Genomic DNA, 26,063 nt, shown 5'->3' on the forward strand with positions numbered 1-26,063 from the left:
GCTTGAGTAGGGTTTCTTTCCTCGTTCCGTGTTTTATTCTCCACGAAACGACATAGGGGCACCGATGAATAGTCGTAGCAGCATGCGGGATATAAGGTAGGCGTAAGGTGTCTTGAACTGCCCGGCGAAGGATTTCTGCATAGGCCTAGTCGCACTTATTCGACTACAGGACTTTTATGGCAGGATTTCTCCTTAGTTATCGCCTCCGGATATTTTCGGCTGTGACTGGAACAACATCGGTGGATGGGTCTCTCCACCCTCCCCTCTGGAACTCACACCTCGGGCCCTCTCTCATGGATGGTTCACTCAGGATCAAGAAAAGGAAGCCCTTCACATCTCCAAACCAATCCTTTTCTACACCAGAGTCCCTGCACCTTTGGTTAAGTTTTTTGGGACCCCTAGCGTTCCGGTGCGAGTCTTGCTAGTAGTTGAAGAACCCTGCATAATGTTTCTCGAAAATTCGCCGGCAATCTTACTTCCTCCCTTTACTGCCTTAATCTTGCCTACAGGCCTTTCTTTTTGATTCGCGCTGCGCCCTTTCAATATTGACCTTGAAGGTCACCTGCGATGAGTCTTGTAAACAATCTTCAAAAGACATGCCGAATTTCGGGCGATGCTCTTGGTTTCAATATTTCTATATCCCTTCTTTAACAATGAGCGAGTTAATTCCCTTTGGGCTTATTTTGCTCTTTATACAGATGGCTTTACATAGAGAATAAAATATACATTTCTACAAGAAAATTCAGGTGAATTCTTCCTGTAAAAAGTCGATGTTTTTAGATAATTTATTTTAGCAACATCGAAAATTTAAAACTATACTTACAGTGTTTATGTATATTTCGAAAGTTGCAGCACTCCCAGGATTTCAATCCACGAACCGCCACTGGATCGTTCAACTCAGTGGTAATTCCACTCAGTGATAGGCTCGCCCTACCACTGAGCAGAATCGCTCATATCACAGGGAAAAGCATCCACCGACAAAGCCCCACACGGGCCACCCCGGAAAACACTTTCCCCAAAGACTCAAGTTACTCTCCCTAGGCAGAACTCCCCCGAAATCTTAAGCCTCCCCTCACTGGGAGCTAGACTCGGAAGAAATCTTAAGAGAGCGAAAACTCTCGTTCAGTACTAGGGAACTCGAAGTGTCAAAGAGGTGTTTTTTTCGTAAGCCAACGTCGGCGCGTAAAGTATTTACTAAAATAAAGAGCCAAAAGACTTCATTTCGGCGATGCACAATTATATAAATCAAGTGGATATTAAATCCAGCATTGTTTCATCTCATGTATTTAGTTTTTTTGTCTTTTTATGTTTTAACTAATTAGACCACTTTCTAATCTTAGGAGCATTGCATTGTTTCGGATTTGTGAAAAATTTGTGTTTATTCTTTTCTCTTTGATGTGTTGTAAAGAGTTCCTTTATGTGTGGTGGGAGGGGAGAGGGGGTTGATACCGAGAATCTTTCCCACTCAAAAATGTGTGTACAATGCTATACTGCTATATAATAAAGCTCGGAAAAATCTTCATCTCACTTCAATAATCTTTATAACTTTACATGTAGGTTTCAAGAATTGTCCACGTTCATATTTTATTTCTTGAATAATTTTCTTTTAGTAGCATACATATTCTTCATTCTCTGAGGCATGGCTTACTGGGTTTCATACTTTGTATACGGCAATACCTCCCAAAACTTGCTTGGCCAAGCAGGTTGCAGAAGAAAGAACAGAAGTAGCAAATTCAAGGCTTTTTTCCATTGACAGTTACTGAATTACTACTAACACTAGATATCGGTTTTGATCATTTCAGCAATATTACCGATTAAGAATAATCTGTTTAAGTGCACAACCAGTAGTTCCATTTTCAAGGTGGCCAGTACTGTCAGTGTGAATTCCCTCACTCGGATTAATTTCGCAAATTAACTAATTTTTGAAAATTCTTTCCTGTAACTTATTTCCCTTTTACAAGATTTTTTAAAAGATAACTTCTCCCTCGTAAATCTTAAATAACATGTTTATAGACCCTGCTGGTCAATTATAAGAGACAGTATTAAGTAAACTTACGAATCCACATTTCGTTACTGTGAACTCAACTGCGATAATATTTCAATAATTTGCTTTCTTTTTTCTCCCACCAACCTAAAATCAGAAAAGTAAATCATCAAAATGATGCTTTCGAATATAGACTGTTCTATGTTTTCTGCTTTAGTTTACTTTTTCCCCATTCATTTTACTTTTAATTTATTTTTTATCCGTTATGGAACTTTGGTTATACTCGTAAATTTTCTCCAAATTGCATCTAAATCATATTTAAGTTAATAAAAAGAAATAAATTGAATTTGCATTCCTTATTGTATTTATATATCGTATTTATATTTATGTATTTATACATCACATTTCTCATTACGATTCATCGCTCCCTCCAGAAATCTTGAACACATCAAACTAAACAGGTGAGTTCTTTAATCTTCTGAACGCCTTTAAAGTGTGCTCATATTTCTTTTTCTGTAGCCAAGAAAACCTTTAGATAAATATGAAAATATAAATTTCGCTTGATGTGAAATAAATTTATCACAACAGAGTTGGTTTAATTTGCTAATCGTTCGGCTGTTTAAATGTACAGCAATGATATTTCCTATCTGCCTACTCTGTGGGAACATACATCCATATAACTACATCTAGAAAAGGAGTAACAAATTTCATTTAGTTTTCTGTTACATGTGAGAAGCCATTATATAAAATAGATACCATGTCTAGAATGAATGTCTCTGGTAAGTATCCAATAACTAAATCTAATTCTTCAATCTTAAAGTTAATACATATACCGCTTCTTTTTTAAGTATTTCGATTTCTTTTTCGCTTCATTTCCCAATGTTTTCCATTAACGAAATCGTTTTTCTGAAATAATCTCCCTTTCACGTAGACTTGCAATTCAATTTTTTTATGCATTATATATGTAAGTTGTAAATTATAAATGAATGACAAAAATTCTCAAGTGTATTTTAACAAGACCAGGCATATTGTTCAGGTTTTCTCCAGAAAACATACCAACCCATTATATTGAATATTTTCCATTTGGAGATGGACCCAGAAACTGCATCGCCAAGAGATTTGCAATGAAAATAAAGTTGTGTTTAGCAAAAGTACTAAACAAAAGTAATTTGTCATGTGAGGTTCTGCTTTAGTCCTGAAACAAAAGTAGGTGTAATACTTGCGCTTTCAATCATCTCTTTTTTGTTTATTAATATATTTATTAATAATTATAGTTTTGTTCATCAGGCGTGAATGAACGATTTAGCTACCCATCACTTGTTTTCATAGAAAACCTTGGTTCAGATCATATTATTAGCTGGAGAAACTTCAATAGGCCTTCCAGAATGGACTACTGAGTTCACTAGACATCGAAGATTACGCTTCTTATTACGTCGAAACTAATAGATTTTGTAGGTAAGAATCAGTGCTACCTAGAGGTATGACATGGATTCAAAAAGAGTTTGTTCATTGGAGTTATATATCCGTCTTCAGACTGCTTCTCACATCTGCAAGAGTTTAGAGGATTTATCAGACTGGTTTCTATTGGATTAAAATCCAGTGGTCGTAATTTAACACCTGGAAATTGCTGTCCTGTTAAGCGAGCTAATCTCAAGCTATGCCCGTAATGTATCCTGAACATTATCCTACTTGAACACATCTGTGCCACTGCGTAGCTATTATACGGTCATAGTATATGGTCTCGTGATATCGGAACTCTAAAAGATTACAAGACATTACACACATGATGCTGCGTCCCGTCTTTTTCTGCTGGACAATGATATAAGGGCGTGATTACTTTCTTCAGATTTTTCCTCCCTCTAACCATTGTCGACGCAGCATAGCTGAAATTGATTTATTCGAAAAGAATTTTCCGAATACATCAATTCTTCAGTTGTCCAATAACGTCTCTCATATGAAGGCGATAGACATAGTCCTCGATAGTTAGGCGTACGACTGGCACTTTGAATGGGAACTTACCTGGCAGGCTGATATGAAGAGGATATGTTGCAATGATGAGGCATAGGCGAGTATTTTGTACAGTATCCTTTCACTGATGGAATATCGTCACTACATTAATCCTGAATATATGAAGCCTATTGGCTCTTTATATTTAAGTACATTAATCCTATAAAATGCCTGGAAATAAATCATCTTGCATCTTGCTACCATTGGCAAGGTGCATCCTGCGATGTAATGGGTCACTTTTTTCTAGATCGCATAAATTGGAGGTATACGACGCTCACACGTTTCCTTGTGAAATGGCTGCGAGTTTGAAAGAGGCTTTGTGAGAGAATGGGATATATTGCAGACCTATCTCTTTAGAAAATTTTTGAAATTTTACCATCCGAAGTCAACAGTCAGTGATTCCATACTGAGATGGAAGCGCATGGATTCAAATGAACATGGTCGAACGGTGCTACGAAGGATAATATGTAAAAACCGCTATTTTTCTGCTGACACATTGAATTTGGTATTCTGGAAATAGACTGGGAAATGTACAAAAACATTCAAACATCCAGGCTAAAAAAATGGGGTTTCATGTTCTGATCCCATATGGATGATGCTATTTTCCTGTTTTTTCCTGGTTTGGCCTAGGACCTCTGATTGTGGTAACACGAACATTGACCTAGGAAAGATATTTGAACATTCTGGATAAGACAAAGCTTTCTGATTTATGGCTTTCTACGAAATTAATCTTACGCTTTTTCAGCAAGACAATGCTCCGTGTCTCATAAGGCTTCTGCTCTAACTGCATAGTTTGAGGACGTGGATATCACCACCCTTCACTGACCTCCACAGAGCAGTGATCTCAACCCTATTGAATATTCGCGGGATGAAATTGAACGTTGTGTGAGGTCAAGGGGCGTCCATCCCAAATGTCCACGATCTCTTTATATGCCTCTAGGAAGAATGGCCCAAGTTCTTATTCTTCGCTATCATACTCTTCTGGCAAGTATGTTCCGTAGTATTGCTTCAGTCAACGTATCGAAAGGAGCTCCTACATGTTATGAAGGTGGGTGTATTTCCTTTGTCCCTTACACTACGGGTGTCTGCTGACTTCTTTTCAAGCAGTGTTCATTGCATTCTTTTTATTTGGAGGTATAAACCAGAAATAATTAAAATACAAAAGAGATAAAGCAAAATTAAATTTACAGTACTCCATTTTTGGGGAAATGTTTGCTTTTTGTTTTCTATTCCAGGTTTATACCCAATTTCTATCATGTTTCAAAGATAACTTTCAACAGTTCCCAAAACATTTCGAATTTTGATTGGATTATTATTTTTTTTCTGATATAAGGAAATTGCAGTTTTATAATTTTTTATGAAATATGTTTATGAATAAATGTTTATAATTAATTAAATATGACTTCAATACATATTTCTATTAAATAAAAATAATTTTAGGAACCAAAAATGCCCCATTCGTATCAAACTTTATTCATATCATTTTCATTTGCTCTAAACAATACAAAATGAAACACATAATTACAATGAATTTTTTAAAACATAAAGGTAATTAACACGTGTAAAATTTCGTAGCGGATAAATTCTTTTAAAGTTTTGCATAAGCCATAAATACACCAGTGTGTATAACTGGAATTTAAGTCCTTGGAAATTCTATTATATTACATAGAAAAATATATTTTATATTATGGGTCTTCTGAGTTCATTAACTCAACAATTCGTTTGCAAACTCTGCATTTTTAATCATTATATTGCAGTTTCTTTAGCTGCTGGCACATCATGTCGAGCTTTCACAGTTAAAGGTATGGCTTTTGGTTGGAGGATACCAGATTTGTAAAATTCCGGAGGAACCTGTGAATGGATGTCAAAATTGCTGGTTAAAACCTTTTAGGGTGGCTATAATTTTACAACTTCATTTATTGAAAGATTTATTAAAAATTAATTAATTTATCAGTTGCTACTAAACACAGATCGTTATTAATAATCTGATTTCTTTGAAATTTGAATTACTTTAATTAATAGTTCATGGTTATGCAAATACAACTGTACAGCATTGTACAATGAAGTCTTAACAACCGGATAAAGGGATAATAAATATAAACTGAGAAAAATGTCATCAGTATCAATCTCACAAAAATCCTTTAATCATTTAAATTCTTCTATCATATCGCCTCAGTTACGACTATTTCTAGTGTTTCGAGCACACCGACCTTCAATCTTTCCTCATAGGAAACATTCCGCAGACCTACAACAATCTTCGTCACTCGCCTCTGGATCCTCTCCACCACTTCTTCATAACCAAGGAATTCAGGTGACTGGTTTAGTGCTCAGTTCTCCAGAGGTGGTCTTATTAATGCCTTATAAAGTGTAAAGGTAACTTTCCTCTCTCTGTTTGTCCGTGTGTTCTTGAACAGCCATGTAATTTGATGTGATGTTTTTGACAACCTTTGCAATACGCCTTCTAAACTTAAGTGCTCTGTTAACAGTAAACCCCAAATCCTGTGTCTCGTCAACTTCTTGCAGTTCAGTTCTATTAATATACTCCACAGCATGTGATCTCATCCTCCCGAAGCGCATAACTTTACACAGCCACTTTAAACTGACAGCCATTAACTTTAGGCCCATACCGCCATCATATTTAATTCTATGCTGGCAATTGGGGAATCTAACAATTCGCATTGTTAGAATCCCCAAGTCATCCTACAAGATATCTATCACTTTCAATGACTATCGCTCTTTTCAATTCTGCCTCATCAGCAAACAACTGGATATTTCCTTTCAAATTATTTCCAATATCATTAATGTGTAAATTAAACAACAGAGGACCAAGTACACCACCACTAGTCATGTGCTTCTTCTGGACTCACTCCTCCATAAACCATTTTTTGATATCTGTCAATCAGCCATCCTCTACTCCGAATCGTCAGATTGGGATCCGTTTCCATTTGCTCTATAGGCAACAGAGTTACGTGTGGTCTCCTGTGAAATGCCTTTGCGAAGCCCAGCAGTACCACTGTGTAAGGATTTGTTGTTACTTTATTATAGAAAGTAAGTTACTAAAGCACCTCACATAAGCATTCTGTCCCTTATAAAGTATGATATGTTTATCTAGATTTTATCAATTTCTCCAAAACCTTAATCACCACTCCTGACTGCTTCTGTCTTGGAGCCTCTTTTATGCAGTGGAAGTATTTTCCCATCTTTCCAGTCTATTGGGACTTTACCAGAAATGTGGCTTACATTAAATAGCTTGTTTAGGTTCCTACTTCACTTGCACATTCTCATAATGTTATGCCATCTAACCATACGGCAGCATTAACATTAAGGTTCTGTAATATACTAAGCACCTCTATTTCTTCTATCTTTAGACTCTTATCAGCCAGTGACATATTCGACATTGCAGTATCACAATAAAGGTGGTCAACTTTTGCAAAATTATGACTAAGTAACTCAACTATTTGATTTGCTTCTGTGACTTTCCTACCATGGATATAATGCTCATGGATATGCTAATCGCCCTTTTCTTTTTACTTCCTCAGCAACCTTTTCTTTATTTGCAAATCTTGTTTAATAATACTACTTCCAGCTTACTACTATTTGATTTCTCCTCCTTACTATGGGAATACAGTCTGATACTGCTTTTTTCCAGTGTAATTAAGTTCGTTATATGTTCTCTGATGCTATGACCAGATCGAACACTCTAGACGCTCTTGACCCATCCATTACATGCTGTTTGGTAGTGTAGTTAGGCAGGTAATGTATATTAGGCAGTTATCTCCTAAATACGTATAAAAACCTTTTCCTTCCTAAGTTTTCACCATTTCTATATAAGAATATAGATGTTAGAATTCCCCATAATAATTAATCGATCTCAGTCATGCTAATTTGCCAATGCATACCATCTATATTCTTATACCCGCTGGATCATAGTAGCAACCGATTAATATGTCATACTGTCTCTATCCCACATTACATAACCTCAAATGAACTTCCCTCTGAATAATTTTGTAATCTGAAGTCACTTCTGCTCTTTTTGGCTTAAATTATTCGTCTGTTATTAGCAAAACCCCTTTCTGTATTCTATCCTCTCCGTCTCAATGAAATTATTGTCTCCCGTCTTCATTTCCTATTATGTTCTTGACTTTATTTTTATTCTGAAAATATTTTGAAATTATTCATAATTATGCTTAGTTGGATTACTATTCTTTGTGTTAAAAGCCACTTGTTTGTTTTGCAACTTTCTGGATATCTAAGCAAGAAAAATACATCCATTGGAAATACTCAGTGTTCAAATGAAAAGTTTGGGTACCATCTCACTTTGCTGTGGGCCCTGTAATTGGGAAAACGTGGTTGAGAACGTTAACTAGATGTTTTTGTGTTATTTACTAATTCAACAAAGAACTTTTATTATATTTAAAAATACTGCATGTCAATGCACATTGTTCTTACAAAAGAGCCTCCGTAGCTCATTTGGTATACAGACGAAGACCATTGGTCAGAAAAGACCTTGGTTAGATTCCCGCTCGTGACGTAAGAAACTAGTTTTGTTCTCTTTCGACTAAAGTTAATTAGAAAGTTTCATAATGAGGTAGAGGGTTTTTTCACCCGGAAAATCCGGTTGTTGTCGCTTAGAACAGTCCACCGACCTTTTGATCACTCACGGATTTACAGTCATAAAAAATACGTAGCTGATCTCTCATTAGGAGGGTTCCTCTAGGCCTAAGGGATAGGGAGAAGGGGGCAGTGAACCTCATATGAGTAAATAAATAAATAGTTATAAACCGATTCCACATTATGTACAAGTAATAACATTTTTCAATTAAGCATACCAAATAATTATATTGAAATTGCCAGCAATGAGATGTTTATTTCTGATCCTTTTAAAATCGGTTCTTTTTAGTATATTTTTCAAATCTGAGCTCATGTCAACAAAAAAGCTTGAGTATTTAGACTATGAATATTTTCAAATAAAACATGATATTTACACGCAATGAAGCTGATACACTTCCTGTTATGTCTCTTTATGGTGTAATAGATTTATTTTCTTTCTTGAAATGCGGAGCTAAATGCACGATAAAATAATAGGAAGAACTCTATTACCACGAGATTTGTTAATGCTTTTTACCATGCTCTCACAAACGTAAGGATTTTCTCTTCTATTGAATATAGCCACTACCGCACCCTATAGACTGTTTTCGCTACGTCAATATACACCTAATTCTCATAGAAATTAATAGAAATTCTTGTTTCTTAATGAAAACTGCTCTGCTTGTAGATGTTCTCAGTATGATTTTTTTTTTACAGAACGTTGGGAAATAATATTGAAATAATTTTGTACTTCATGCACTTCTGGTTTATTCTCAAAATTTATACAATAAAACTATCAGACGGTGTTCACGAAATTAAGTATACACAATGATGTCATTTTGCGAAAGTGCAGTCGATAGAAATTCAAACAATTACTGCAGTTTATAAAACATGAAAACATATTTATAAAATTATTGTAAATATTGTAAGCTATAAACATAATTGTTTAACTAGACTTACCTTCGTCTCAGGGCTTACAGAAAATCTCACATGGCGTAACACCCTTGCTAGACACAGTTTTACTTCCATTAATGCGAATCTCATGGCAAGGCAATGCCTTGGTCCACCTCCAAATGGTAAATAAGTGAATGGATGTCGTTTGGCTTTGTTTTCGGGTTCAAACCTATAAATCATTTAAAAACGTAATTTTACTATCAGCATTCAAATTGCGACATTTCATTTCTAATTAATAATTAAGATTTAAAAGTCACGATTAGAAAAAGTGAAATGATATATCCTCAGGAAGGAAATATTTTTTATAAGTCGGTCATATCTCTTTTATTACATAGACGAAACTTTAGAGAATAACCTTTTGAGAACAGTCCCGTGTCACATGTGTCGATGATAAATATATTAAAAAAAAAGATTCTCTTCAGATATTTGTAATTTCTGTATAGAGTTTTCATTAACCTTAACTGTGTTTAAAATTTAAAAAAAATGCTAGATGGTACTTTTATCTTGGAACCATGCAGAAGTTGATTCTAATGAATAGCAAATAGAGGATTTTAGTGGAGAAGGAGAAAATTCTGAGAGATTTATTGATGCCACTTCTGATGAACAACACCTTAGAGACGCTCAGTTAAGGGATATGTGTTTATAAGAATAAAGCGAATATCACTGAGATCTCTATTACAAGCAATAGCATTGATTTCTGCTGAGGACAGCCGAGGTTAGAGAAAGATTTATCTGAGAAGTAAAGTAATGCCTAAAGCGTCTGAGGAAACATAGCATCTTAGATACTGAGATGAAAAGAATAGTTGTCCTCTTTCAAAAAATGGCCATTCCTTTGATCAAAGCAGATTGCTCTGCTTTAGAAGAGGCTTCTTCTTTCAGAAGATGGCTATTCGAAAGTGGATGAATTGAAGATTGTTATGGATATTATTTGGTGTTAATAAAATTACGTCAGAAGAACTTCTATGGACGCATTGTATTATTTCTTGATTTCTTTGGCCATTTTTGTCTGTTAGAAAGATCCATGTTGTGCTAGATGAGATTCAAAACAAGAGACGTCCATCTTTCAATCCAAAAATATATGTAGCGCCACACTTGCAACAACGCTACAGACACACTTACTTTCTTTAAGAGATAAGTGTTTCACAAGAGTGAAAAAAAAGTTTTTTTTTTTAAATATTTTTCAAACATAAACATAATTGTGTTACTGTAGCATTTTCATAAACCTTTTGGAAATGTTTCGGAAAAAAAATTTAAAATAGTTGGAAGATTGCTATTTAATTATAACTTGCAGTGTTGTTAAAACTATCTACATTTACGAAATGCAATGTTTGCCAGATAAGAATGAGAAGTCGGAGGACTTCTAAACTGATTTCTAGAACCGAAAGACGGGTCACCACAAACTCCATACACCTAAAATCAGATAAGACAAAATTAATGATATTCAAAAATCCACTGACTCGACCAGTTGATATCAAACATATAACCAACCAACATCCACCCTCCACCATAAAAAACACACAGAACAGCAAAACTACTACAATCACTTAGCTTGAAACAATACGATACCATGGAATTTACTTCGATGCAGGTATGAACTGGAATAGCCACATAAACCATCTACACAACAAACTCCGAACAATAACTCTATATAGTTTATAGGGCGCCATTAATGTAGTTACAGTACAAAATAATAAAACGGTTCTCTTGGGAACAAAGAGAAAATAACGACTTTATATGCACTGCAATGTCAGAACACAAAATACCGACAGCAAAACAAAAATAATGTTACTATGCAGCTTTGCTAAAACATTATTTTGATGGCAACAGGAGAGTCAGAAATACATACTGTATAACAAGACCTCAGACAACTAATTATATCACACAAAAATACAATAATCACTTTAGAAATGCCACGCGAAACTTTTACATCCCAGACATGCTAAACAAATTACCTTTTGAATACAGAAACCTTACAAACTACAATAGCCTGAAAAGAGCTCTAAGGACATACTATGAACAAGAAACCCGCACCGAAAATACCATACGAACTTAATGAAACACAATAAATTCGTTCAGGCTTCCAGTTCAGCGATGCATCCTGACATTCCAAGTTATCATATGCGTGCGTGTGTGAGTGTGTGTGTGCGTACGTGCACGAATTTCTCAATCAACGGCTGTATTGGAAATGAAACATATTAAACATCAGCTTACTTCCCATCATAGCAAACAAACCAATACATAAGATAAACTCATACATAAGCTTAACAAATAAGCATCAACAATGAAAGCTGAGAAATTACATCTCATCCAAAACAATAAAAAAAGGGAAAATCTCCATATAATTACATTTAAGTGCTGTAGTTGCAGCTCTTAAATATATTAAAATCAAAATCCTAAATATATATAACTGATTGTTAAATGAATAAATGCTATATTATTATTATTAATAATACATTATACAGAAAAAGAAGAAAAGAAAGAAAAATCTGTACGAATTTCATTGTTACAAAAAAAAAAAAAAAAAAACAGAATTAAACCTGTTGTAAATATGTAATCAGAATATGTAATCATGATTTTAATAATAAAAAAAAATGATTGAATTTTTAAAAAAAATTTAATCAATGTATGTATCATATGTAATCAAATGCATGCAATGTATGAATCCCATTGAATCAAACGCACGTAATGTAATGTATGTATGTATCATATGTAATCGAATGTATGTATATACGAAATGTATGTATCGCATGTAATTGAAATATTCAATCAAATTTTAATAAAAAAACTTTTCCTGCATCTCTATGGAGTCTAGTGGCTCATCGCGAGAGACCTAAATCAACTATCAAACACACAAATCCTATCATACCTCTCCTGAGACTCTATTCACCGTCACAGAACTCACAACCAATTCTGGCAATCTAATTCACTCACTTACCACTCTCCGAGCAACAAATCTGGTTCAGACACCCCAATAATCACACTCTTATACAACTTCCATGGATGGTCCATAGTTTTCTGACTTTTTGCCATATATCGAAAAATTTCGCTTGCATCTTGTTTTATAAATTTCCTTTAATATCTTAAAAGTTTCTATCATTTCCCCCCCCTTTTCTTTTTGCGCCTATCAACTAAACTTTGTAACGTACAACTTCAACCTATGCTCGTAAACAATATTGTACAGATCTGATGCCATCTTTGTCCCGCGTCTCTGAATCTTTCCGAAAACCTCCTAATCTCCAACGTTGTTCAAGATTTCAATTTGATATACGTATGTTATGGGTATTGCAAAAATATAAGAAACATGAATCCTTAATGTGTTTTCCTTGCTTTGTAGCCAATGCAGAGTCGCATTATACGAAAAAGTATTAGTTGTTGTTGCATTTCAGACATGGCGTCTCACCTTCGTCCAAGGCAAAGCAACGAAAAGCGTTTGAGATTTTGTTGATCCAAATAAATCGGTGGCTTTCATGCCCTTATTCCTCCTCAGTTTAATCGATTCTCTCATCAGAACACACATACACATGTATTGAAAAGAACACACACACACATGTATTGAAAAGAACACACACATTCTGTAGTCTAATAAAACAACTGTAATCGCAGTTGTTTTATTAGACTACAAATTAGTAGCAAACATATACAAAATTCTGGGGAACGGTTTCATTTCTTATGATATATTTAACTCTCAGAGTATAGTAAGCTCAGAATCCTTTATTCAGTAATCAAAGTTGAGCTGGAATATATTTGGCATGAATTGTGCGTGCCCGTAAACGGCCGAGGGCGCATGTGTGTTTGTGCCATTCACAGATGTCATTATATTGTTATGCATTAACGTTTCCTTAAAATACAGTAGTTCACTGATTAAAGCATCTAAAGAAATTCTCAGTTTATACGGCTATCATGACACGTAAAATATTTAACCTCTGTGGGGATTTGGATAATCTTACCTTTCTGGAATAAACTCTTCTGGATCAGGATAGTATTCGGAATCGTGATGTATAGCATACACTGGAATACCAACAATCATGCCCTTGGGGATAACAATTCCAGTGTCGCCTAATTTATAATCATACTCAGCTCTTCGTTCCATACTATAGGAAATAAACACAAAGTAAGTAAATTTTATTATTAAAGTTACACAAACTATGCATAAAAATGTAGTAATATTATACAGTTTTAATTTAGTACTATCACAGTATTCATTACCCCTGGTGAAAGGACGAGTAATTGGTGCTTGTGCACGTCATGCTTTTTTTAAAGCCATGAATCTGTCGTTTACCGCGAGCACTCCTAGAAGGTTCTTAAAGGAGAACATTTGGAGAATAAGGCTAAGCACCATCGGAGTTAAGTGATAACACAAATGTTACAAATAAATAAAAATATTAAAAATGTTAACAGCAGGAATATTTCTTTTAACCTAATCTTATTATATAATAAAATAAAGATCTGTGTTCATATAGCAGGAATTTCATAGCAGAAGTTGAATGCAGGTGGTGATATATCCATACCTGCAATTGCCGCTCAACTGGAGCATCCAAAATCAACGGTTGGCAATGTGATCAAAAATTGCAGACATTTCTGCATCAGTAGTACAGGAAAACATTCAGAGCAGCCGAAGAAAATGACTGACAAGTCATAAGGGCATTAAAACGACTGGCATGCGATAAAGGGCTACAATTGTCACGGACCATCCTTCATGAGTACTAGAGCGCCAACAATACCATGGGGAGCTAATACCGTACAAAACACTTCATTTAATGGGTTTCCATGGAAGAGCAGAGGCACTCAAGCCGAGCATGAAAACAATGAACAAGCCAGCTCGTTTCGCATGATGTAAAAAGGGTGTGTACTGGACAATTAACTAGTAGAAAACTGTATTCTGGAACGATGAATCAAGGTTCACCTGTTTCCGGTCTAATGGCAGGGCGCGGGTATGGAAGTAGCTCGGTGAAAACTTCTTACTGCAGTGTGTTGTACTCACAGTGAAGTTTATTCGTGAAGGAATAATTTGGAGGTATGGGGTGCATTCTGCTGGTTTGGGGTGGGAAACTGGTTGTTTTCCTTGGTTCACGAAGTCAGCCCCGTACCTTGATATTCTGCATAATTATGTGCTGCCTACATTGGGGGAGTTTTTATAGAACGGACACGTGTTATTATCAAGACGACAATGCCCCATGCCAGAAAGCTGTTGTTGTTGTTGTTATGGAATAGTATGAAGAGATGGATGTTAAACGTCTGCTCTGGCCTACAATCCCTATCAAACACAGGTGTTCGATGGGGAGGAGGGGGGATTGAGGGAGCGATTGAGGTCCAGAACAGCACGTTCTCGATCTATCGCTGAACTCAATTCTGCTTTAATTGAGGAATGGAGAAAAATTCCACCTGGTGTCTGCCGCACATTGGTGGAAAGCCTCCCTCAAAGGATGTATCAGGTTATCAAATCCACAGGTGGATATTAGGGTGAATGTATATATATATATATATATATATGTATATATATATATATGTATGTGTATATATATATATATATATATATATATATATATATATATATATATATATATATATATATATATATATATATATATATATATATATATACATATATACAGGGTGTTCGGGATAAATTTGACAGTTTCGTAAGGAAAAAGAAAATCTTCTTTGTATCTATTAAATTTAATGAATTGACAAAAAAACATTACAGGCAGAGTTAATTACAATACTATCAACAAGATTTACTCAAAATAACCACCATTAGCATCGATCACAGCTTCAAGTCTGCTTCGGAACCTCGAACAAGCTGATGCTACAGTCTCCCTGGGAAGGGCCGCAAAAACTGTTTTAATTTTATCCATTAACTGGGCTTTTGTATTACTGGAAGTGCGATTGGTGTCTTTTTCAACTGCGCCCCATACAAAATAATCCATGGGGTTAAGGTCTGGGGAGTTTGGAGGCCAAACATTTGGACTGGTGAAGTCGTAGAAATTTTCAGACAACCATTTTTGACTTTTCCCAGAGGTGTGGCAAGGGGCCGAATCCTGCTGCCATACATACGGCCTACCATTGGCTACCCTTGTTATCCAGGGCTTGACTACAGTTAGCAACTCCACGAACAAAGCCCGAATTCCAATGCCAGCGTTCTTCAACACCTGTTCCTGCAGATTTGCGAGGAATTCTGCTGTACGAACGCAATCAGATCGTCTGCTAGGGATCTTTCTTCTTGCTACATCCTCGTAGTCACCATTGCAAGTCTCTAGTTCATGCCTGATTGTTTTTACTGTATTCAGGGAGCATTGGGCAGCAGTCGTAATATCCTTATTTTGATGGCGGGCACGAATCATCATGATACAAGTTATTCTCTTCCATGATTCAGGTGGGTTCCAGCTATCCATCCTTTCTGACATCTTGTATATGAATGAAGAAGGGTCCAAACTTTTAAATGAAGAGAAGTGTGTGTTAATACATGTAACTTACGGAAAAATATAATTAATTATAAATATGTCAAATTTATCCCGAACACCCTGTATATATATATATTCATTTTTATACGTTTCATCATTACTATACTTATTAGGATCGGTAAGATTTCATATAAGAAAATTTGATATTAAAATTTGAAATACAGAAAGACACATTCTAATGACAGAGATTATAATAACAATAATTTTACTTTTTACACAATAAAAAATGTAGATTACGTTATTGCAGGAGGAAACAGGCGTAGAGTTTCGGAAACAACACAATCCAAATATTTCAATTTGCTGATGGTGTCATAATTGAATTCTCCCTGCAAGTAAAGAAAAATAAATTATTAGTGAATTCTAAATTGACAAATTGTAGTTTGTATTTCAGCACTATGAAGTATTAAGTCGATAACCACAAATTTACAAATATTTCATATTTATCTTTACAAATGCAATTTAGGGAATTCCAAGAACTTGCTGTTTTGCATTCCCTAAACAAAGAAACAAAAAACAAACAAAAGTAAATAAATTCTACTCTTTATTCGGATCCTCAGCAAGAATCTTCAGCCCCATTGCATTTATTTGAAGTAAGCCTTGGCGCCTTTCGTATGTGGGAATATTGCATATATAGGAAGTAAATATTACGCCTGACCATCTGATCAGAGAAACGTTTAAACTTTAGTAAAGTTTAAAAGTACAGATGAAATACTTTGCATTTTTGATTGTTTTTCTAATCTGCTGTTCTCTTTTATGGTATTTCAATTATTGATACTTGTCAAGAAGCACAATAAAACGTCAAATTAGAGCCTAATTAAGATTTCTTTTCTCCAATGCAAATAAAAAATATTTTGCTACAAACAACCAAAAGTTTCATTTTTTGCTTCTTCATCTACTACTGTCGAACTGCAAAGATGCCAAATTTGGATTCAGAGATACGTTTCCCTGAAACATTCAAGAGCGATTGTCTCTAACCATATTCATAGGAAAGATATTATTTTCTTTATTCCAGATTCATTCGGATACATTTACATCTAGTCGTGTGGCTTTAATTCACCCTAACAGACGTTCTGTCTGTTAGGGTGAATTAAAACCACACGACTACAGTTGGAAAAATCTGGGAACTTCGTTCGAACAACGAAGAACCGTTGTACGGCTCGTCGAATGATAAACCAGCCAAATAGATGGGTTTATTATGCCTCAAAACTGGACGATTAGCTAAAAATTAATCGATAATTGCAAACATTGCCGATTTCAGAAATTGGTATAAATTTGAAATGTGCATCATTCACATATGGGTCTATGTGCAAGTTCAAACGGATAATGATGATAGTTTTCTTCTCTTATTCGTTGATTTCTTGACAAGTAGCATTGTCGTACTGTTTTCATTCAAGCTGAAACTGAAGGGCTCACAATAATTCCATAAGAAGATTAATATTGAGAAGATTCTTCGGTTACATCAAATTTATAGGAAGCAAAATGAAGATCTTCTTCATAGGAAGCAAAATGAACTTTTCATAAATGTTTCTAATGTTGCTGCTGTTCTAATAACATGTCAGGATATTAAATTCAGGTTCATCTGGTATTAATTGTCTAATATTGCACAACAATGCAAGATCTTTTCTGCAATAAGACTAGCGTAGCATGTGAGAAGACAAAGGTTATATTTTAAAATTCAGTATTAGGTCATGTTATGTGATTCGAATTTACATTATTCAATAATCAAGTGGCATTGAGTAAATAGACCATAATGATGCTAATATTGGCTCATAGCTAAAAGTCCTACTTTCGCGGGTGTACCAATAGAGTTACTGCACTTCAGAAACCAGAAAGGATAACCTAAATTTTCGAGAAATGAGAAGCATTTTGATGCATGGATTCGCATACAGTTGCTTAATTCTGAACAAAATGTAGGTAAATTCGTTGTGTTTGTAAGTTTTTGTTTATAACTGTGGCTTTCTCAAATGGCTTGACAAGTGCTATGTTTGTTACTTTTTTTTCCGATATTTTTAGAATTTATAATTGACTGGGGAAAAACGTGGCTTATTTACTTCTCAATACAATCCTCTTTACTTTTGTAGACATACTACTTAACATTTTAGTTTAGTCATTTAGTTTACTCAATGTTTATTGAATCGCTATTGTTGTTTTGAAAAAGAAAGTTGGTTATAATTCTGTTTTTGGTTAAATTAACTACATTTGAAAATGCCGAAGAAAGTATTATCAAAATAAATCGTTATCATAGTTTACATAGCAATTAAAGCTCATCTCATAAGTCACTTTCTTTGTAATTTTAGCTATGGCGGAGAGAAAGATGGTGGAGAGAAAGAGATAAAGGATACGTACGTATTCGTCGAAGATCCTATCCACTTCCTCGATAACCTTTTCCTGACATTCCGGATTTAAAGCCAAGTTGTGTACAGCAAAAGACATTGTAGATGCAGTGGTATCGTATCCAACAATAAAGAACATAAAGCATTGGGATACTAGCTCCTCATGAGAAAGTTCTGAAATTTTCATTGAATACTAACATTAGTCAATAGTTGATTTCACTGTAGCATCTAGTTTGTATCAAATGTGTTCTATGCATCACAATTTTTCAAACAAATATTGTATTACATTATATTTTTTTAACTGAATTTAAACGTAGTCATAATCTAACGTATTTCAAATTTATACAAAAAAAAAGTATTAAAAAAGCAAATTGATAAAAACGTACCTAATGGAAGACGAAAATATGGAATGTATTTATGGTAATTATAAATTAGGAATTATCCTGTTGCAAAATCTTACCCTTCTCAATTCATAGAGAAACCTTGTCAGAGACCGAAGAAATATACTCAGTTCCCTACTTACATTTCAATAAAATAACATTCCTTAAACATACGGATTTATAACTAGTATGTGAGAAAATTCTGAATCGAAAAATAAACTCATACTTGAAACCTAAGAAAGACAAGCGATTTGCTACACGTCAGAATCATTGAAATATTCATCTTCGTAGTATTATCTATCATTAAAATAAATTGCGGTGATATAAAATTGATATGAATGGAGAAGAAAGTTCAGTGATGTTGCATGAAGCATGCGGTTCGAAATTAAGTATCCTTTTCGGCATTAGTATGATAAGTACTAGTAATGAACCGTAATATACGACGGTGGTCTGAAATGTTCCCCGCCTAAGAATGTAAAAAAAAAAAAAAAATCGAATTTGAAATTTCAAAATTATTTTCATTTTTCAACATAAGTCTCCGTTAAGACATGCATTTACTCAAGCAATGATATAGGATTATTATCCTGTCCCAATAATGGTTCTCAGTAAGTTCTGCAAAATACCTCTCTTCAGCTGCACTCACTTCTTGATTCGAAGAAAAACTAACCAGCGAGGAAGATATTTTGCGTTGGGAAGAGATGGAAGTCAGAGAAAACCAAATCTGATCTGGGGAATAAAGTGGATGTTCCATCAATTCATAGTGCAGATCCCTTAATTTTCCCATTTTGAAAACACCTTTGTGGGCAGGTGGATTGTCCTAATGAAAGATGATTTTTTTCTTCTGCAAACGGGTTATTTTCTCACTAATTTTTTGTCACGTCTAGTCAAAAGATCGGAATAATATTCCCCTGTTATTGTTTTACCGCTTTTAAGATAATTAATAAAAAAATACCTTTAGCATCCCAAAACACCGATGTCATGATCTTTCCTGATGATAGAACCGAATTTGTTTTCTTTTGCGCTGAACAACGGGCTTCTGTCCACTGTTTTGACTACTGTTTGGATTGTGCTGTGTAATGGTGAATCCAAGTCTCATCAATAGTAATAAATCGACGTATAAAATCAGTTTTATTCTTGTTAAAATGCTCCAAGCGCTGTTCAGAGATTTTCCTGCGAGTGCGTTTTTAATCTGCTGTGAGCAAGCGGGGCACCCATCTTGTGCGAAGCTTTTTCATTTGCAATTCTTCATGTAAAATATATCCTACGCGTTCTTTCGAAATGCTTATAGTCTCAGTAATTTCACGCACTTTGACTTGCCGGTCATCCAATAACATATCGTGCACTTGATGAATGATTTCTGGTGTTGTTACACTTTTTGGACGTCCTTCCCGTGGATCATCTTCAAGATTGATATGGCCAAGTTTAAACTCGGCAACCCATTTCTTAATTGTCGAAAACGAAGGAGAAGAGTTCCCATAAGCGATTATGAACTTCGAATGAATTTCGTTTGGTGTTAAACTTTCTTTCACAAGGAATTTTATAACCACACGATACTCAATTTTATCCATTTCAAGGGATAGAGACAACAATTTTGCTTCAGAGAGCTGTATAAAACAAACTACTTGATAGAATGACTTGCAATTTCACAGGGATGTTTTTGACAGATGTACCAACGTAGAAAAAAAATCTTGCCGATAGTGTTGGCATCTGTTCTCAAATCCGAAAACCTTTCCGCCCTCGTAAAGGGAATCCCTCTCTATCACAATCCTTCTCTCTTCTGTACTCACTGATGTATATATCTAATCTCTGCTTGTGTCAAGAAATTAAACACGGTATTTCTATAGTGAATATTCTAGAGTATGCAGAAACTGATGAGTGGAGTTAGTTTGGTATCTTGTACCGGTGACAAACCAAAAGTAAACGGCATTCTGGCATCTAGAGTAAATAAAAAAAAAGCCAATTATGAACAGAACTCAGAACTTTATCTAATATCAAACCAACACAGCATTTCGTCAGTTTTGGAACACCTGGTGATACAATAAAATACACGAGGTATAGAAAGAAAACAAATAAGTACGACGTCGACGCTATGAAAACAAGAACTAAAATACTTGATTCCATAGAAATCATGAATTCCTAGAAATACCACAGTCTAAGTCACACTTCCAATCTCTTTAATCATCGCAATACACTCTGGTCAAAAAAAGAATTATTGTAATTGAGTTCTTAATTATTTAACCCATTCATAAGTGTAATTTCGGCAATACAAAAGTAATTAAATTGACGAAATTAAATATAATTAAATAATGTTATTTGATCACCTGCAGCATCGAGACTATTCGTCGGAAGCCGAAGCCATGCAGCCAATGAAATCGGAAAGATTTGATGTGTATTTTATATTTCTTTAATATTTTAGCATGTTATTAATAAGCTCTTCGAGATATCGTGTTTTTTTTTTTTTTGCAAGCAGAGGATATTCGTAACGATTTTCGCCCCTCAGAGGTAGCAAACATTCTAATACGCAGTTAAGTAAAGACGATGACGTTGTGTATGTAGTGTGTATGATTCGGTTCACAAACAATTCATCACGGAAAACTTCATCGAGGGGGGGGGAGGATTCATCGAGAAGAAAATTCATAGAAAGGAAAATTTATCGCAGGGAAAACTCATCGAGAGGAAAGCTTATTGCAGGAAAATTCGTCGCGGAAACAATTCGCTGAAAGCATACCGACATATATGAAAAGTAAATGCAGTACAAGATAAATTTTACAAAATATAGTTTTTTTATATATTTATGTATTGTTTGTTTAGGTTTTAATTAGATTTTCATAATATTATTATTATTATTTTACAATGAAAGTAATATATTATTCATCGGCGAGTTTCCTAATTTCTGTTTCGTCTTAAAAAGTTGTAAATATTTTTTATTACTTAAATACTGAGATTCTGCTGATGGAATATTAATATTTATAAAACTGGAATAGGTATAGGAAGAAAGGGCATCATATTTAAGAATATTTATTCTGTGAACAGTTCGTTATATTTCTGCGCACTTCTACACTCATCCAGATGTGATATATACATAAGGGTGGTCTGAAAAGTGCTCGGCCTAACAATGAAAAAAACGAATTTATAATTTCAAAACTATTTTAATTTTCAATATAATCTCCCTTAAGACTAACACATTTACACATTTGCTCCAGCGCCATTATCCCGGCTCAGTAGTGGTTCTCAGTAAGATCTGCAAAATACCCCTCTAAAGCTGCAATCACCTCTTAATTCGAAGAAAAACGCTGACCAGCGAGGAAGAGTTTTAGTTTTGGGAAGAGGTAGAAGTCAGAGGGAGCCAAATCTGGGGGAATACGGTGGATGTTCCAACAATTCATAGTGCAGATCCCTTAATTTTCCCATTGCCAAAACACCTTTGTGGGCAGGTGCATTGTCCTGATGAAAGATGATTTTTTTCTTCTGCAAACTGGGTCTCTTCTCAGAATTTTTTCATCTAGACTGATTAAAAGATCGGAATAATATTCCCCGATGATTGTTTTACCCTTTTCAAGATAACTAATAAACCAAATGACTTAAGCTTCTCAAAACACCGATGCCATGACATTTACTTCTGATTGAACCGACTTTGTTTTCTTTGGCGCTGAACGACCGGCTTCTGTCCTCTGATTTTACTGTTCTTTGGATTCTCGTGTATACTGGTGAAACCAAGTCTCCTCTATAGTAATTAATGGACGCACAAAATCAGATTTATTCTTGTGAAAACGCTCCAAGCACTGTTCGGAGATTTTCATGCAAGTCCATTTTTGATCTGCTGTGAACAAGCGCGCTCTTTGTCTCGCTGATCATCCAATGCCATATCGTGCACTTGATCAATGATTTCTGGTGTTGTTACACTTTTTGGACATACTTCACTTCGATCATCTTAAATGCTGGTACTGCCTTCTTTAAACTCCGCAGTCTATTTCTTAATTGTCGAAAACCAAGTGTCCATAAACTTTTATGAGCTTCGAAAGAATTTCATTTGGTTAAACCTTATTTTACAAAGAATTTTATAACCTCACGATACTCAATTTTATCCATTTCAAGGGAATACAGACAACACTTTTGCTTCAGACAGCTGTATAAAACAAACTACTTGATAGACTCACTTGCAATTATACATGGACAAACGTACCAACGTAGAAAAAAAAAATCTTGCCGATAGTGTTGCCATCTATGGTCGAGGCCGAGAAGGTTTCAGAACACCCTCATATAATCGAAATATTATTATTATTATTATTTGACACCTCCAGGGAGTCCAATTGCTCATCGAGGGAAGTAACCTGCTCTACAACTCTGTCTTCAACATTCAATCACCAACTGACTGCAACTACACCTACGCCATCTACCGCTGACCACCAGTCGTATTATGACAATCACAAATATCCATCTCCAAGGCGGAATTCGAACCCGCTGCTTTTTGGCTGGAGAGTAGATACGCTAACTACTCGGAAAACCAAGCCAGTTTTTTCTTAATTTTTTTAAAAATATGTCTCAATTTTTTAAACAATTTTTTAAAATATTTCTTATATCGGAAATATTTTTTTTTTGAATGAATAACTTTATACCGATAAAAATTTTCAAAAAGCTAAATATAATAGAAATATTAAATATATATAAAATATTTCTTAAATTTTTAAAAAAATATATTTCTTAAGTATTTAAAATATTTCTTAAGTATTTAAAATATTTCTTACATTTTTTAAAATATTTCTAAATTTTTATTATATATTTTAAAAAATGTTTTGAAATTTTTTTAAAGAAAAATAAATATATTTTTAAATATTTCTTATATGGGAAAATGTTTTCACATATACCATGTGAAACGTAATAAAATGTTTTCAAATAGTAGAATAAAATGTTTACCTTTATATTTAGGTTCATAATGAAATTTTTCCGTATATTTGTCTGCTTCGGGTTCTGTTTTCTCGACTTCTTCGATCTGTGTTTCCTTCGATGCTTCCAACATTATCTGAAGAAAGTCATTTTGAGGCTGAAAAATATAATGGTTATGCAGTTTTACGCAGAAAATGAATGAATGAATGTTTATTATTTTAATTTCATCTTAAATGATTCGAATGTTAATGCAAAAATAAGACTGCACTCTTTTCTGTATTCTTGACCAGGATTTTCATCTCAGTTAAGCTTTTCTGGATGCTATTCTCCATTTCTCCATTGGCACTGTGTAGTTCTTCAGGGCTGCTTTCTGTTGGTTTCTTCTTTCAGTCATTGATTACCTCATCGAATCTTTCTACACGTCAGGATCATCTTAGTGTGCAAGCTCTGATTCCATTAGGGATTGTACATTGAGAAGATACTGATTTCAACTCCGTATAAAAGAATAGGTCGAAATGATTGTCGTGTTTATTTCAATTTTAACTCTAGTTCATAGGATTTGGAAGGCAATAAATGATGTTATGAATAATAAGATCTTTTTTAAAATCTTATCTTAATATTAAAAGATTCAGATCTAATTCTCTCTTAGCTAAAACTATTTTTTTACGTGTCAGTAGTTTAAATTTTGAGTAAATTTATTATGTTATGAGTAATTCCAAGTTTATTTAATACTCTCCAAATGGTCTTCTCTATGAAGGCTACCAAACTCTCTTCTAAAATCTATAAATAAAATGAATACTTTTGATAATATTTGATTTTTACTAATATTTAGTCTAAGCCTGAATATAAAAATCTGATCAACAGTATAACGATATCTTCGAAAGTCTGTTTATATTCATCACTGTTATCAACAGCACATGGTAATATTCTTTTCAGTTTTTCAGATTCATTTATATTTCTTTATTTATTTTCATATATATTCATTAGTATGATTAGTGATTCCTTCCACTCTTAACCGAGGAGGTTCATAGAGGTTTGTCGTTCTGTAGTTAAATCTTTACTATTATATTTGGTTAGTTCGAATACTATTGCTCAGCACCTGTTTTCGAGTTTGATTATACTTTCGTATTCGCGTAGTAAAGGTTTAAATTTTTCTTGATAACAAATATGTTAGAACATTGAATTCATTTATTACAGAAATTACATACGCTTCTGATTATTTTTCTTATCGTATTTAAAGAACCGGGAATTTTTAATTCTTCACTTTACATATCTTGTTTTGATACATCAAAACAAGATATGTAAACAACAATCTGACTGGTGATACAGAAGCAATTCAGATTCTACCGAAGAATATAAGAATAGCCTGTCAGGTAGCGTCGTAAAATGTGGACTGTTCTAAGTAATGTTGTTTTTTGTAGATCATATCGGGTCACTTTGATGATTAATTGCTGTAAATAGTTGGATAGTTTTTTGAAACTTTGAAATTGTATCAAGTGCACCGATAACGTTTGGGGTGACTCTGGTGTGTTTCAGCTACAGCCGGCCAACTTCGATTACCAGATATCAATATTTAGTAATTTTATCTAGTTCTTTGTTCTTAATGTTGTTATCACTGGGTACTGCGACATAAATAATCCAAACCGGTCAATGTTCGATAATGTGATGCTAAGTCTATTCTGTTCCAAATGCCGATCAATTTGTATTCTGAAGTTCCTGAGAATTTTTGCTGTTTCGTTTTCCAAAACTGTCTCCATTATTTTTATTAGAAATACCAGTTATTAGAAATAGGAAAGCCATATTTTTTGCACATATACCAAAGAATTATCTTGGCCACTTGATCATCGCGCTATTTATAGTCAGTTTGAGCTATCTTGCTGCAGATACTGATTAGATGTTTACAGTCTCATCTTTCTGAACGCAAATTCTGCATTATTGATGTTCAAAATTTTAGCTTTCATTGCATTAGTTTGTAATGCCTGTTCTTGAGTTGCTAGAATAAATCCTTCTGTTTTTTTTAATATACCCATATTGAAGCCATTGTCACGTATTGGTCACATCATTTTTCCCTCAGTATCTCGAAGTCATTAATTATATATATATAATTAGTCATTAATTATACATATATAATTAGTCATTAATTATACATATATAATTAGTCATTAATTTATTATTATTATTATTATTATTTTAAATTAAACTATTTAGTGCAGAATTTTAATTTACAAACTAAAATGGGTTCAACTTCAGTTTGACTTCAGAAAAACAATGTAAGCCTAAGTTGACCAAGATAACCAAGAAATATATAACCAAAAACGCAGTAAAAACTGAATGAGTTGAAAAGGTACGTAATCGTTGTATAAAATTGATATTAAAATATGTCCATCTCTGGAGTTCATCGAGAGTTATTAAGACTTAGAAGATTTTAGTAGAAAATTATTTTCAAGGAACTTTTGGATATAATATTGAGAAG

At 34.2% G+C, this 26,063-nt stretch overlaps 2 protein-coding genes across 2 annotated transcripts in view; one reads left to right on the forward strand and one right to left on the reverse strand.

Annotated features, from left to right (window-relative positions):
* Positions 1-18,411, forward strand: part of LOC150095509 (cytochrome P450 3A8-like) — an 86,408-nt gene extending 67,997 nt beyond the window's left edge. Inside the window, exon 14 of the mRNA XM_090410517.1 lies at positions 18,291-18,411. Coding sequence (XP_090266643.1) covers positions 18,291-18,374 — 84 coding nt within the window. The 3' untranslated portion in view covers positions 18,375-18,411. The remainder of the gene's footprint in view (positions 1-18,290) is intronic.
* Positions 5,442-26,063, reverse strand: part of LOC150095510 (cytochrome P450 3A8-like) — a 47,298-nt gene continuing 26,676 nt past the window's right edge. The window contains exons 9-14 of the mRNA XM_090410515.1: positions 23,621-23,747; positions 18,340-18,500; positions 16,231-16,319; positions 13,480-13,623; positions 9,539-9,701; positions 5,442-5,842 (exon numbers count right to left, since the gene is read on the reverse strand). Of these exons, the coding sequence (XP_090266641.1) occupies positions 5,738-5,842; positions 9,539-9,701; positions 13,480-13,623; positions 16,231-16,319; positions 18,340-18,500; positions 23,621-23,747 (789 nt within the window). The 3' untranslated portion in view covers positions 5,442-5,737. The remainder of the gene's footprint in view (positions 5,843-9,538; positions 9,702-13,479; positions 13,624-16,230; positions 16,320-18,339; positions 18,501-23,620; positions 23,748-26,063) is intronic.

The sequence above is a fragment of the Typopeltis vanoorti genome, chromosome 20, assembly GCF_054136105.1.
Source record: "Typopeltis vanoorti isolate ZY-2024b chromosome 20, IOZ_Tvanoo_1.0, whole genome shotgun sequence".
NCBI classification, from domain to species: Eukaryota; Metazoa; Arthropoda; class Arachnida; order Uropygi; family Thelyphonidae; genus Typopeltis; species Typopeltis vanoorti.